The sequence below is a fragment of the Penicilliopsis zonata genome (assembly GCF_001890105.1).
Source record: "Penicilliopsis zonata CBS 506.65 unplaced genomic scaffold ASPZOscaffold_1, whole genome shotgun sequence".
Taxonomy (NCBI): domain Eukaryota; kingdom Fungi; phylum Ascomycota; class Eurotiomycetes; order Eurotiales; family Aspergillaceae; genus Penicilliopsis; species Penicilliopsis zonata.
The window spans coordinates 2,759,821-2,774,242 of NW_019208911.1; the positions used below are offsets into that span (position 1 = coordinate 2,759,821).

At 53.7% G+C, this 14,422-nt stretch overlaps 6 protein-coding genes across 6 annotated transcripts; 4 read left to right on the forward strand and 2 right to left on the reverse strand.

Moving 5' to 3' along the window:
- The first annotated feature begins 10 nt into the window (after positions 1-10).
- ASPZODRAFT_127616 (hypothetical protein) lies at positions 11-1,770 on the forward strand. The gene is made up of 4 exons (XM_022721798.1): positions 11-556; positions 634-1,012; positions 1,074-1,191; positions 1,241-1,770. Exons 1-4 carry the CDS (start codon positions 314-316, stop codon positions 1,668-1,670), a joined length of 1,170 nt encoding a protein of 389 aa, XP_022586039.1. The 5' UTR covers positions 11-313; the 3' UTR covers positions 1,671-1,770.
- Positions 1,771-1,893: 123 nt separating this feature from the next.
- ASPZODRAFT_409822 (hypothetical protein) lies at positions 1,894-3,959 on the forward strand. The gene has a single exon (XM_022728320.1). It carries the CDS (start codon positions 2,033-2,035, stop codon positions 3,662-3,664), a length of 1,632 nt encoding a protein of 543 aa, XP_022586040.1. The 5' UTR covers positions 1,894-2,032; the 3' UTR covers positions 3,665-3,959.
- Positions 3,804-5,623, reverse strand: ASPZODRAFT_12350 (hypothetical protein; the record flags this gene model as incomplete). The annotated part of the gene is made up of 3 exons (XM_022721363.1): positions 3,804-5,116; positions 5,196-5,497; positions 5,571-5,623. The coding sequence occupies 3 exons, from the start codon at positions 5,621-5,623 to the stop codon at positions 3,804-3,806; spliced, it is 1,668 nt and encodes a 555-aa protein (XP_022586041.1).
- A 344-nt stretch (positions 5,624-5,967) lies between these two features.
- On the reverse strand, positions 5,968-9,340 carry ASPZODRAFT_57175 (hypothetical protein; the record flags this gene model as incomplete). Its single annotated transcript, XM_022728670.1, has 5 exons — positions 5,968-6,486; positions 6,575-6,632; positions 7,354-7,814; positions 7,900-8,228; positions 8,305-9,340. 5 exons carry the CDS (start codon positions 9,338-9,340, stop codon positions 5,968-5,970), a joined length of 2,403 nt encoding a protein of 800 aa, XP_022586042.1.
- A 1,679-nt stretch (positions 9,341-11,019) lies between these two features.
- ASPZODRAFT_410705 (hypothetical protein) lies at positions 11,020-12,011 on the forward strand. The gene is made up of 2 exons (XM_022728321.1): positions 11,020-11,508; positions 11,598-12,011. Exons 1-2 carry the CDS (start codon positions 11,283-11,285, stop codon positions 11,906-11,908), a joined length of 537 nt encoding a protein of 178 aa, XP_022586043.1. The 5' UTR covers positions 11,020-11,282; the 3' UTR covers positions 11,909-12,011.
- A 102-nt stretch (positions 12,012-12,113) lies between these two features.
- ASPZODRAFT_148799 (hypothetical protein) lies at positions 12,114-14,278 on the forward strand (the record flags this gene model as incomplete). The annotated part of the gene is made up of 3 exons (XM_022725419.1): positions 12,114-12,445; positions 12,506-13,082; positions 13,172-14,278. The coding sequence occupies 3 exons, from the start codon at positions 12,114-12,116 to the stop codon at positions 14,276-14,278; spliced, it is 2,016 nt and encodes a 671-aa protein (XP_022586044.1).
- Positions 14,279-14,422: the final 144 nt, after the last annotated feature.

Here is a 14,422-nt window from a genome sequence, read left to right on the forward strand (position 1 = left end):
ACAGCGGGTCGCTGGCTGCGGCGGGCCGAAGTTTTTCCACGGTCCGAGGGCGTGACTTCACGTGACATCAGCCTGGGACTCTCGCGGATTGTCCCTGCTGCTCATAGGCAAGAGTCAGCTCCAGCTGGAGACTCGTCTAAGGGGACGAACCAGAACGTGGCGAAGGATGCGAAGAACCTTGGGAAGGCAGCCTGAACCCAGCGCAGGAGCTTCGAACCGATGGTTCTTCTCAAAGTTTAATCATGTTTGGCTGGGACTATTGGGCCAGCCATGCGTCTGGCGTATGGCCGAGTCTCCTTTTCTTACTTATTAAATGAGAACGAGGAGACTCGGCTGGGTTGATAGGGATGATGAGCTTGCTGCTGCTGCTGCTGCTGTTGTCCATCAGACAGAGATGAGCTCCGACTCAGAGACGATGTCGAACCGGGGCCCTGCGCTGGCCCAGGGCATGTGGGCGGCGATGGCGGTTGCGGTCGTGATCGTCGCCCTGCGGGTGGTTGCGAAGATCAAGATTCATCACTTTCGGGTGGACGACATGCTGATGGTATTGGCTCTGGTGAGTTATCGTGGACCATAGGACTTTCAGGCTGTTTTCTATACAATTGGACTCTTTTCTGACTGTACTCTATTAAGGCCCTGTCGATTGCATCTACCGTCTTCCTGTGGCTCTCGGTCCAAGATGGCTTTGGACAAGATCTGGCGACGCTGTCTCTACACAAGCTGGAACTGGTTTTGAGAGCCATTGCCATCCAGGTGCCGCTGATCACCTTCAGCACAACCATCGCGCGGTCGGCGTTTATCCTCTATCTGCTCGGCATCCTGGGTTCCAACCGTGCCTACCAAGTAGCTCTGTGGGGGTCGCTGATACTGCAGCTCGCCTGCAACATCGTGTCTGGAATCCTCCCGCTGAGCATCTGCAAGGATGTTCGGGCGTTGTGGGATCCGACCGTGGCGGCAGCGACAACCTGCGGCAATACGGCCGACGTGATCAAGTTCTCCTACTTTTCTTCCTGTGAGTTTTCCCCCTCCCCATTCAATCAGCGTCCTCTTCATAATTCTCATGTTGTATGCAGCCATCAATTCCGCCACAGATCTATTTCTAGCGGTGTTCCCCACCGTTGTCTTCTGGAATCTGAACCTGAAGCTCAGTATCAAGCTCAGTTTGATCACTCTCATGAGCCTGGGCATACTGTACGTTGTCACCGAGAATCATTATCCATACTCTCTTACTGACCAGCAGGGCGATGGTTGCATCGATCATCAAGACCACCAAGCTCAAGTCGGTCCCCAGCGTCACCAACCTTGGCGCCGGCGGGGGTGTCGAGCTGATCCGCTGGGGCTACACGGAGAATGTCATCATCATCATCACCTCTTCGGTCCCCTGCATCCGCCCGCTGATCATGTCCTCGGTGCGCAAGTTTTCCAGTGCCGCCCGCTCACGATCGTACGAGCTCACCGCCCCTTTCACGGGCAACAAGGCCACCACACGCAATGCGACCGTCCAGTCGCGCACCCACGAGCGGTACGGCATGGGCAGCATGAGCCGAAGTACCGAAACTGGCAGCATCGAGCGCATCCTAGGCCAAGACCACTACCTCGATTCCGAGGCGGGTATCACCAAGCAGGTGGAGATCTCGGTGATCTCGTCGGGCGATCCTTCTATGCGGTGATGGGAGCTTTATAAGACTTACTTACGTTCTCTGTAACATATTAGATAGACCTTTAGAAGTTTAGAAGTTACAATACTAGAGGAACAGAATATTCACTTGCCTATCAAATAGTTAAGCTTTGTCGTATTTCGAAAAGTCCAATGCTGTCCAATCACACCCAGCTGATTGTTCATGCTCCCGATGCGCTGGCATCGTATTCCTCCTAGCTGACTCTAGATACTACTATATAAGAATCAATATAGAATACCTTTAAGCTCTGACACTGCCTCTATACCTGATCTTAGAACTATTACTGGCGCTACTACTACTACTACTACTACTACTACTACCACCACCACAAACCACAAACCACAAACCACACCATGGGCGATTATACACCCACAGTCACTATAAACCCCTCTCCAATATCCAAACCATTGCGCTTTCTCGTCATCGGAGCCGGGTCTCGCGGGAACGCCTATGCGCGCGCCGTGCGCAGCGTCACGAACGGCGTCATCCACGCCGTGGCGGAGCCCCACGCCTTTAAACGCCGCGAGTTTGGCGAGAAGAATATCTGGGGGAAAGGAGGGAGACCGGGCGAGGGACAGGAGTTTGACGACTGGAAAGACTGGCTTGAATGGGAGACAGAGAGGAGAAAGCTCACTGCTGAAACGAATACCACGGCTACCAATGCTAGCACTGTTGGCGTCGACGGCGTCTTTATCTGCACGTTGGACGAAACGCACGTTGAGATACTGCAGGCGATCACACCCTTGAAACTACATATTCTCTGCGAGAAGCCGTTGGCCATCTCGCTGACAGAATGTCTAGCAGCGTACCGCAGCCTCTCGACACACTGCGAGGCGTCCAAGATCTTCTCCGTCGGCCACGTCCTCCGGTACAGCCCGCACAACATGCTGCTACGCCAACTACTACTTCTTGACCGGGTCGTGGGGGATATAGTCTCGCTCGAGCATTGCGAGCCCGTGGGCTGGTGGCATTTCTCGCACAGTTACGTGCGTGGCAACTGGCGGCGCGAGACGGTCAACGGGGACGGATCCCTGCTTACCAAGTCCTGCCATGATATCGACTTTATCTTGTGGATGTTATGTTCACCATCGCCAGGAGGATCTTCTTCTTCCTCCTCCTCTTCAACGCCTTCATATCATTTCCCCCGCTCGATCTCCTCCTTCGGCTCGTTGACTCAATTCCGCCGCGCACGCAAACCCATCAAAGCAGGAAACGCGACAAACTGTCTCTCCTGCCCCGCGGAGCCGGAATGCATCTACAGCGCCGTGAAGATCTACGATGGCAAACATCTCGCAAAGCAGAAACTGTCCCATTCCGCCCTGAGCATCGTCTGCCCAGACATCGAAGACGTATATACCACCCAAGGCGAGCAGGCTGCACGACAAGCCCTCCTGACCAGTTTATCAGAAGACTACGACAGATCGACGACCGAGGACGCCCTTATCGCCTCGCGACCATGGTACGGCCGGTGCGTCTATGAAGCAGATAACTCTGTTTGTGATGACCAGGTTGTCATTCTGAAATGGGACGACCAGAACACTACTGCTAGTACTAGTACTAGTACTACCAGTAGGACCTCCAAAACAGCTCTCTTCCATATGATCGCCCCCACGGAGAAACAGTGCGAACGCCGTGGCCGCGTCTACGGCACAAAAGGCGAGGTATCTTACGATTCAGAAACGATCACCATCCACACCTTCGAATCCGGGACCACGACGTCCGTCCCTGTTCCGAAACCCGCAACGGAAGAAGAAGCCCAGGGCCACGGTGGAGGCGACTATGGCCTGGTGCGGAGTTTCGTTCAGGCCGTCGACGCAGTCGAGAATAAAGGCTATGCTGTTGCTGATGCCCAGAGGTCCTTCATCGGGTGTACCCTTGAGGAAGCTGTGAGGAGCCACGCCGTCGTCTTCGCCGCCGAGGAGGCCAGACGCGACGAGAAGGTCGTCAAGTGGGATGAATGGTGGGAGAAGAAGATACGCCAGTAATTTTTTTTTCTTTTTTTTTTTCAATCCATTAATTCTTAGACAGTGGTTACACGAGACAAATGATTAAAGGACGCATGAAATTACGAACTTGCTTGTTGCTTTTACAAAACTAGTGCTATCATTACTCATATCATCATCATCAGGTCCGGACATCAGGCTCCTCACGGCCAACGTACTCCTTGAACTTGAGCAGAGACAGAGCCAGGGCCACGTTGTCCTTGAGGTACTCCTGGGTAGCGAGGCCCAGGTGGCTCTTGTCCGCCTCGTACTTCTCAATGTACAGCCGGATGGTCGCACCGCTGCTTCCAGTGCCCGACAGGCGCACGACGAGGCGGCTGCCGTCGTCGAACTTGACGTACAGACCCTGATTCTTGGTGACGCTGCCGTCCAGGTCGGTGTAGGCAAAGTTGCCGGCATCGGTGACCTTGCGGCCGGAGATCTCGGAGCCGACAAAGGAGGCCTGATTGTTGATCTTCTCGCTCAGGTTGGCAATCAGCTTGTTGGCGCCCTCGCTGTCGACGTTCTCGTAGTCGTAGCGGGTGAAGAAGGTGCGGCCGTAGATCTGCCAGAACTCATTCTGAATCGAGGCAATGCTGGGAGTCTCCTGGGGCTTCTGCTTGGCGACACCGGCAATGATGTTCAGCCAGGCCACAACGGCCCAGACGCCGTCCTTCTCACGGATGTGGTTGCTGCCGGTGCCAAAGCTCTCCTCGCCGCAAATGGAAATCTTCTTGTTGTCAAACAGGTTGCAGAAGAACTTCCAGCCGGTGGGAACCTCGTAACTCTGCAGACCCTGGGCCTTAGCCACCAGGTCGACCGCACCCGACGTCGGCATCGACCGCGCCAGACCGTAGACACCCTGCTTCTGGAAGTAGGGGATGAGCTTGGCGTGGTGAGCGATGATGGCCAGGCTGTCGCCGGGCGAGACAAAGGTGTTGGCACCGTAGATCATGTTGCGGTCACCATCACCATCACTAGCAGCACCAAAGTGGATGCCGTTCTTGTCGACCGCCTCGACGAGCTCGTGGGCGTAGACCAGGTTGGGATCCGGGTGGCCGCCACCAAAATCAGGCGAGGGCACGCAGTTCATGGTGCTATCCTGGGGCAGACCAAGCTCCTTGATAAAGATGTCGACGCCATAGGGGCCAGTGACACCGTGCATTCCGTCGAACAGAACCTTGAAATCCTTGTGTGTGCTCAGGAACTCCTTGATCAGATCAAAGTCGAAGATCTCCTTCATCATGGTGACATAGTCCGCGGTCGAGTGGACCACCTCAACCTCCAAGGGACCGTAGGTCTGCACACCAATGCGAGTGATATCCACGGTGGGGATCTCGGCGATCTTATACGAGGTCAGGGACTTGGAGGTCTCGAAGATCTTGTTGGTCACGGTTTCGGGGGCGGGGGCACCGTTGGCGAGGTTATACTTGATACCGAAATCGGCGTTGGGGCCTGCCACATTAGAACTATACACACACACACACACATATATATATATATATGTGCTAGATAAAGAGGGTGCAGTGCTTACCACCCGGGTTATGACTGGCAGTCAAGAGAATACCACCCGTCGCCTTCCTGACACGGATCAGGTTACTGGCGGCCGGGGTGCTGAGAATGCCGTTCTGGCCGACCAGCAGCTTCTTGACGCCATACGCAGCACTGATCTTGGCAATCTTCTGGATCACCTCGTCGTTGAAGTAGCGGCCATCACCGCCGATGACCAGGAAAGCGCCCTCGGCACCCTCGGGGATCGACAGGAGAATGCTGGTGACGAAGGCCTCGGAGTAATTGGGCTGTTGGAAGACCTTGACCTTCTTACGAAGACCAGAACTAGAGTCTTGTTAGCTGTTCTGCCCAGACCGTATAGCTAGCTCTACGCCACCGGGTTTTCGTCTCGACTTACGTTCCAGGCTTCTGGTCCGCAAAGGGCTGGATGGAGACAGTCTGAACAGACATGGTGAAAGCGAAAGAAGAAGAAGAAAAGAGCACGTCAACAGAAGTAATGAATCAGCAGCAAGGTGATCCGAAGAAATTCACAGCTCGAAAGCACAAAGTCGACGGTCAAGAAGAGAAAACGAATGCCTCACCGACAGTTGGGAGCTGGAAGAGGGGCGGCTTGTTTGTTGGGTTTTGAGCCTTGGAGGGGCTTCGTCATTCTATCGTCGCCCCGCCGCTTCCAGACACGACACGGCAAGAGCTGTTATTATTGGCAGGTGTGAGACATTGAGCATTTAACCTTATCAAGCTATTATTTAGCAGAATAAGTAACAGGTTTATCAATTTACACGAGCTATAGTTATTCAGCTACTGAACAGTTTCTCCCGGTAGAATCGCATCTCCTCGATACTCTCCAGGATATCGTCGCGAGCCAAATGCACCTCCCGCTTCGGCGGCACCTCCCGCAGCAGCTCGTCGCTTGCCCATCGCCTCGCCGCCTCCTTGATCGTACTGACGTCCACGATACGGTAGTGTAGGTGTTGCAGCACCGCCGCGTAGGGTCCCTTCGCCAGGAACGCCTTGTCGGCGTGCACGCTGTTGCCTGCCAGCAGGCCCACGCGCGGCTGCGGCACGTACCGCTGGATATATGCGAGCAGGCTACTCGCTGCCGTAGAGGGGGTTATCGTCGATGCCTGTACGGCGGCTGTCAGGCCAGAGCGGCTGTGCGTGTCGATACACCACTCCGACATGGCAGACATGGTTGCGTCTGGCTGATGGATGATGGTTTCGAACCCCTCGGGCTCGAGCAGGTTGAGGTCTGCATCCGTGATGAAGCAGCAGATCTGGATGATCTGGTCGGTTTCAGAGTCAAGACCGGTCATCTATGGAAAAAAGACGAATCATTAGGGGAAAAAAAAATATAAAAGAGACCAACTCCCGCTCCAGTACTAGAGTAGCTGTTTAGCTAACCTCACAGTCGATCCACACGAGGGGATCGGACGACCGTGTCAGCGGCATCGCGGCTGATCTGCCCCAAGGTGTAATTGCAGATGCAGCCGTGTATCGCTTCGCAACGCGGATAATCGGTGTCGACTGTGTCGAGGAGAACCGCGATGAAGAGAGAGAGCGTGGTGGAGCAGAGATGAAGTTAGTGGCCCGCAGGACCACCAGACGGGAGATTTTCATAGAGAATTAATTCCCAGACAAGTAAACAAGTCTCGTGTTGCTGGATGGTTTTGTTTTTATTGATAAAATGGAAAAGAGTGTGTATTCATTCATACAAGAGAAGAGAGAAAATTATTGATATGGACATCACATTCCTAATCTATGGAGTTCAGTAATCCAGAGGCGCTTTTCCATCCACTCTAAACAGCTCCTCCCAACCGTACAAATAGACCAGAAGATCCGCCTAGAATATCCAGGGCTCAATAGTGGAAGGAATAACTTGGCAGTGGCTGAGCAGTTTATCAGGCAAGATAGCTCGCAAAAGGGCAGAAATTTTTCAGGGGGAAAAAAAAAAAAAAGCAAAAGTTGATTCCATCAAAGTCGTGTCTGTCCCATCCGAAGGGAAACCTGCAGGAGTAGCTCTAGTCGAAGGAAATGGGGAGGGGGAACATGGTTCCATGCCTTCTAGTGCAACCAAAAGGAAGAAGCTGAAAGACGAGATTCACCATAACCGGCGTGAAGGGTGTGGAAGAGAGGAGAATTCGATCTGTCAGGGGAATGCCCGCTGCATCAAGATTTGTCACAACTCCTCGTCTTCGTCATGCGGGTTTGACGCAGGCGGTTGTGTTGGCGCTGGTGCCTGGAAAGTATCTGGAGCGCTACTAGGTTTGGGCTCTTCGATAGCAGGGATTGCAGGAGCACCACTGAGCACATCGCCAATGTTGTTGGCAAGCCCCGACTCGATGCGGCGGCGTAGAGCGCTCTCGTCGGGCCCGGAAACACTCGCTCGTTGCTTCTTCAGAGGACTGCCGATGAATTCGCCATTCAAGGAGTTAGCAGCTACCTTGGCGAGCTCACTGCTCGTCGTGGTGGCCGCATTGGGAGGGGTAGTAGATATACTCGATGAGTCTAGAGGTGACTCTCTCGAACCAGGTGGGCTTGTAGCGGCGGTGGAAGCAGCCGTAGCAGCAGCAGCAGCAGCAGCAGCAGTAGAAGTATCTTCCTTGCTCGCTGCGAGAGGCTCGGCAGAGTGCTGGCGTTTGAGCTATGTAGTTACGGCTGCGTCAGTTTCAATCTAAACTAGGCCCTCAAAATGAGATAGAAATAGAGCAGAAGTAAAAAAGGCTCACCTTGATCTTACGAACGCCTTCTGCAAGCTCGCCCTGTCGCTGGATATCGTCGGGGGACAAGAACTGGTTGGCGTCCTTGCCTTCTTCTTCATCAGCCTTGCCTAGAATCGAGTCGTCGTCGTCATCATCGCTATCCATCTCCGCATCTCCAGACTTCCTGCGACCTTTGCTCTTATCTTCGGAGTCGCGAAAGTTCAAAAAGCCAACCCCACCACCGGGTTTGAGAGGGCCTAGATTGGCAAAGTCTGGCTGGAGCGATCGCCGTTTCACCGAGGCGGGAGTCTCCTGGGTTTTGGTATCTTTCAGGATTCCCATTTTCTGCAATTGTCCTGTGGACTGTTAGAAGTGAAGGGGCGAGAGTGAAAGAAATAAAGAGGGGGGGGGACGAAAGAAGAAAACACTTACGTTCTCCTCGGTACATGAACGTGAAGACAGCGTATGGCTTATCCGCCGGATCGATTCCTGTGACGGTCTGCGTACTGATGGATTTGGGATCGAGGGTTTTGGGCTTCGCAAAGCTTGTTGTGTGGTCAATATCATCGGCTCCATTGTTTCCTTGACCTTGTGCATCATCATCGTCGTCGTGCGCGTCGAACTGCGGCGAGTATTCCCCCCGCTTGATCTCCCCAGACGCCAACACACGGACCAAAGCCACTTTGATCTGTCCTGCAGACTCCGGGATAGGATCGTCGTCCGAGTCAGAGGACATGTCGTCGTCGGAGACGTCCTCGAGTGGTGACTTCTCGTCGTTACCATAGCGCATGACCCCCTTCCCGTCCTCCTTGTTAAGTCTTCCGTTCAGATCCATGCCTCCGTTCGCCTCCGCCTCGCGCTTTAAGCGGCGTTTCTCCATCTTTTGCCGCCTCCGTTCAATCTTGGCGGCCACGTCCTTGCCCTCGAGATCAAGTCCGTTGAGCCATCGTTCCAGACCGACTTCCCGGAACAAGAATTCCCGCTCAGCCAAGCCCCCACCTTCAGACTGGGGCACGCTGACCCATCGCGAATTCACCCACGTCTCCTCGCCGCGTCTGAGGAGGGTGGCGACCTCCTCCTTCTGCCTTCCGTCAAAGTAGATATAGGCTGCCACGGTCTCGTTGGGCGAGTTGGTCAGGGCCTGGTAGGGAGCGACACTATTGCTATATTTCCCGTGCTCCTCTGTCGTAGCAGACAGCCCACCCACTTTTTTCGGCTTCGGAGTCGGCTCAGCGGCCGTCGGTTTCGGCGTAGAATACGGGACATCCTGACCGGGGTTCAGCAGCGTGATCGAGATGGCAAACGTCGATTGTTCCGGCTTCCCATTGCCAGCTTCGGGGATCTTGGGGGGGGGGACGGGGATGTAGCAAGCTATCCGCGAGGCGCGGGACTGGCGTTGAATCGAGTACTCGGAGATCGGTCCATCCGGGGTGTGGATGCTCACAGCGAGCCCTTTGAAGCAGGGCATAGCGGGCGGTTCGGGTGGGAAGGATCTGCCAAAGCCAAGCAGAGGGTGAAGAAGAGGAGAAATGACGGAGATCGTCTCGCTCTCACGTTCGGCTGGTGCTGTGCGGTGTTCAGCGAGGCGGTCAGAGCAAAAGAATATCCTAGAGAGGGACCCAAGTGGACGGTTCCACAAAGAGATGCTGTTGTCACACCCGGCGCAGGCTCTCTAGTATAAAACGATACGAGGGCACTCTCCAGCCGGAGTCGGGCGTAGGCTCTCTCGCTAGACAATCGTCTGCTTTATTTTTTTTCGATCCCCCCGGTCAGCGTGCGGCTTGTTTGGGTTGGTGCGGAGAGTGTGGCAGTTGTTTTGGGGGAGGGGAGGGGATCCACTTGTACACACCAAACAGGCGATCATGGAGGGACCTCAGGATCAAGAACGTACCGAGCAGAGATCGTGGGCTCTTGCAGTCGCAGACGCAGCCTGAAGTCGACACAGAAGGCCTCCACACCGGATCGCAGCAGACTGGCCGACGGGGCACCCTTCAAACAGCGCTGTCCAAGAGGCTGAGCTGAGACGAGGTCGTCTTCTGCAGGGGCACCTGACATTGCGTTCAACTGTCGCGTCGTTGGTGTGTCACGTGATGGTTCTTGGATTTGGCTCGTCCCAGATCTTTTTCCCTCCTTTCAACTCTCTGGGCGGCTCTTAGAATATTGTTCCAAAGGATATGGGGAATGCCTTGGGTGAATCATTGCGATTAATCAAGTTCTTTGGCCCCTTGATGGGCTAGTTATGAACTTCTCTTACTGATACAGTTATAGCTAACTACTTCGCAAAATATAAAGTGGTACAAAGAAGGGAAATCGACTCTATAATTCTCAATAATTGACACATTATGAGATAGATAAAGAGTTCTTTATTGGCAGTGACCTAATCACTACCAGTCAGCAGTGGCTACACCTATAATTGCCCCTTTTTCAGTGCCTTCCATGTCTATTCCATGTACTTACAGATTCTGTCTTGCTTCTTTTGATTGTTTTGTGCCAGTTAATGGGTTATACCTCTTTTGGCTACTCTCCAGTCACGGGCAGGTCAGATGACCGGGGTTCTTCGATCCCCCTCTTGGAAAAGGGGGTTTCTCTCGCTTCTCTCTTTGAGATTGAAAACAAAAACGGCTACTTTCTATCATTTTCAGAGGGCCATGCTTACGCCTCGTCCGACTACATACTGCTGAGGGCTACATCATGATATTCTCGCTGTCCTTGAGAAGAATTTGATCACGGTAAGTCGCAGCCAGCTCCAGGGGCTCTCTGTGTATGCTCTAAGATATGCTCTAGAAGACAGCTCCTTTGGCTTGAACCGGATATAGATGATCTTCCTTCGAAATAGAGAAAGACTCGGTGCTGCCGATACGCGAGACTGACATAAAATGCCATGATGGAGGCGCCGGTGGGGAAGTTAGTACAAGAGCTGTATTAAATGAAAGCCAATGGGCCAGGTAAGCAGCGAAGAAAGGCTTCCGAGGCTGAAGAGCAAGACTATGGCATTAGAGCAATCCGGTGAGACCATTGATGGCGGTTCTGTCCACCATGGCAAGGAGAACATTGCGTGACGCCGGAGCTCTTGGCTCATGTGGCAAGCCGCATTTTCAGCACATCAAATGCCCGCACAAGTGTCGATCTACGGTTATATTAGACAGCTGCCAGGTTGGTACATGTGTGTCTATATGCTTCATGGTGATCAGACCTTGGAATTCCAGAATTACAGACCCGCAGCGAAAGCTGCTGGCGCTGTCGAAAAGAGTCGGCTGCCAATCAAGATTCATTCTCTGAACCAGGAAGAGACAGTACAGTATCCTGCTGGCGAAAGGCAATGCACTCAGTGACATTACCCAGACCCCATCAGCAAAAGAATTACCACACGTAATCAAGTGTGAGAAGAAACAACATACCGCCAGCAATGGATGCGATTTCCCGATGAATATGGCAATAAATATTGTGCGGAAAAGGGTGGTTATAATGGCACTTTTTGCCAGCGAGACGCAGCCAGAAAGACAATGATAACAAGTGGTCCTGATACTATGGTGTGCCCCCATCAGTATCTGCGACACTCGAAAACGGTTTCCAGGAGGCAATCATCAAAACCTGGAGACCAATTAGACCAAATCAAAAGCCTCGGCGCAGCTCTGGGTGAGACCAAGGCAGTCAGCTGCTGTTTATAGGAGGTGGATTCTCATCAAGCACATCCGTCTTGATACTAATCCTCGATTTGACAACAGTATTCATCACAAAACAGACGCGATTGCAAACCGAACCTAAGAACTGCGCGCTACCAGGCATTTCCTGCCCTTCGCCAGCTCTTCTTATAGGGAACTCTCATACTTCCATTCAAATTCCTGTCCCGCCATCTCTCCTAACGCCTCACTTTCCTCAACATCTCCTCTGTTACCAGACCTATCGTCACCGAGATAGTCGCAACATCAACCCAGGCTATTCTGTCCTCCTCTATAGCTATCTGGCCCATCAAGAAACTTGGAAGAGCGGAAATCCTTCCGACATGCTGTTTCCGAGATTCCGAGATAAGCAATAAAATCTGGGGTAAAACCCAGGATCCGCCTGCTTATCTGGCCAATAGCGGGCACAAGCACCAATCTGTGACAAATGGATTTGGACGCCTGCCTGAAATAGATCAGGCCATGCTGCTGTGCAACAGTAAGCAGTATTTATATAGGGTGCACTGTCGGCTCAGTGAAGAAAGATGACACGCCTCATCTTTCTATGTCACCCTATCCACAATGCCTCCTCATCCGCTGGCCATTTTGTCCGAGGCAGAGACTAACATCGCTCGCGATGTGATCATTGCCTCGTACGGCAACGAAGTCATTGATTTCCGTGAGATTTACCTGCAGGAGCCACCAAAGGCTCAACTCAAGGAGTACCTGGCGCTGGAACATTCTGGCCGCCTGAGTCCGACCAGCCCCCGACCGGCTCGGTTGGCGTTCTGTCAGTACGATGTGATCGGATCCAATCGCGTGCCTGAATTCCACGAGTCTGTTGTAGATGTCAATCTACGGAAACGGGTGTCGCACCAAATGGTTGGCAAGCAGCATCATGCCAGTTTGACCCTGTTAGTCATGAAACGAATTTCGCGTATCGCAGAGCGGACTAGAACTAACAAATCATGCAGGAGTGAATTCGACACCTTCATTGAACGTTGCAAAGCATCTACCCTCTTCCAGCAAGCACTCGCTGATTTCGATCTGCCCGAGGGTTTCGATGTTGTAATTGAGCCCTGGCCTTACGGTGGCCCCGATCTCACCGAGGAGAACCGCCGGTACTTCCAGGCACTCGTCTTCGCACAGGACATGCGCTCTGGTAACCCCGATGCCAACTTCTATTCATACCCTCTGCCCGTCATCCCTGTCATGGACGTCCTCACCCAGGAGGTGATCCGGGTCGACCGGCCGGCGACTGGTGGCAAGGGAGACGGCTTGTTCGATCAGACTTTCAAGCGCGATATCATCGGCCACTGCAAGGCCTCCGATTACATCCCCGAGCTGCTGCCTCATGGAACCCGCCAGGATCTCAAGCCGTTGAACGTAGCACAGCCGGAGGGACCCTCATTCCGGATCACGGACGAGTCGCTGGTGGAGTGGCAGAAATGGCGTTTCCGCGTTGCTTTCAACCCGCGCGAGGGAGCAACGATTCATGACGTCTGGTACGATGGTCGTAGCGTTATGTACCGATTGTCTGTGAGTGAGATGGTGAGTAACTCTATTCTTTTTTTTTCGTCTATTCTGCCCTTCCCCTTTCTTTTGTTATTTAGATAGAGACTCACAAGAGAATGCATCAGACTGTTCCCTATGCCGACCCGCGACCTCCCTTCCACCGCAAGCAGGCGTTTGACTTTGGAGACGGAGGCGCTGGCAACATGGCCAACAATCTCTCACTGGGCTGCGACTGCCTGGGTGTGATCAAGTACTTTGACGCGGTAGTCACTGGCGCCGACGGAACGGCCAAGCCGATGCCCAACGCCATCTGCCTGCACGAACAGGATAACGGGATCGGATGGAAGCACAGCAACTGGCGCACGGGGCGTGCGGTTGTCACCCGGCTGCGCGAGCTGGTGGTGCAATTCATCATCACGCTGGCTAACTACGAGTACATCTTTGCGTACAAGTTCGACCAGGCGGGCGGGATCACACTCGAGGCCCGGGCGACGGGCATCCTCAACGTGGTCAACATCGACGCCAACAAAGTCAGCGAGTATGGCAACGTGGTCAGTGGGGGCGTGCTGGCGCAGAATCACCAGCACATCTTCAACGTGCGCATCGACCCGGCAATCGACGGGCACAACAATTCCGTCGTGGTGGAGGAGTCGCATGCGGTGCCGATGAACCAGAGGACCAACCCAAACGGCAATTTCTACCAGATCACCAAGTCGACGCTGGAGCGCGCGTGCTACCTAGACGCCGCACCGCAGCACAACCGCACCATCAAGATCATCAACCCGCACAAGACGAACCCAATCAGCCAGAATCCCGTGGCGTACAAGTTCCAGCCGCTGCCAACCCAGCTGCTGCTCGCAGACCGCCAGTCCGTGCAAGCGCAGCGCGCCCAGTTCGCCCAGCACCACGTCTGGGTGACCAAGTACCGCGACGGCGAGCTCTACGCCGGCGGCCGCTACACGCTGCAGAGCCAGGTCGAGGTCGACGGGGTCGCAGATGCTGTTCAGCGCGGCGACCCTGTCGAGGACACCGACGTCGTCGTCTGGAACTCGTTCGGCATCACCCACAACCCGCGCGTCGAGGACTGGCCCGTCATGCCGGTGGAGATATTCCAGCTGATGATCCGCCCTGCGGACTTCTTCACGGCGAACCCAGCTATCGACGTACCGTCGAGCAAGAACGTCTCGTCGCGCCTAGTCCCAGATGAATGCTGTCGTAAGGCGAATATTTGATCTGTATAGCCTGTCATCTGGTGCATCCGTATTATGTATACATGGTTTATGATAAATATAGTGTTTTTCTAGATAATTTTCTTCAAATAGTAAAGTGTTGTCTATATATCTAGTGAATATCTTGAACAATTCCATAGTAATTAT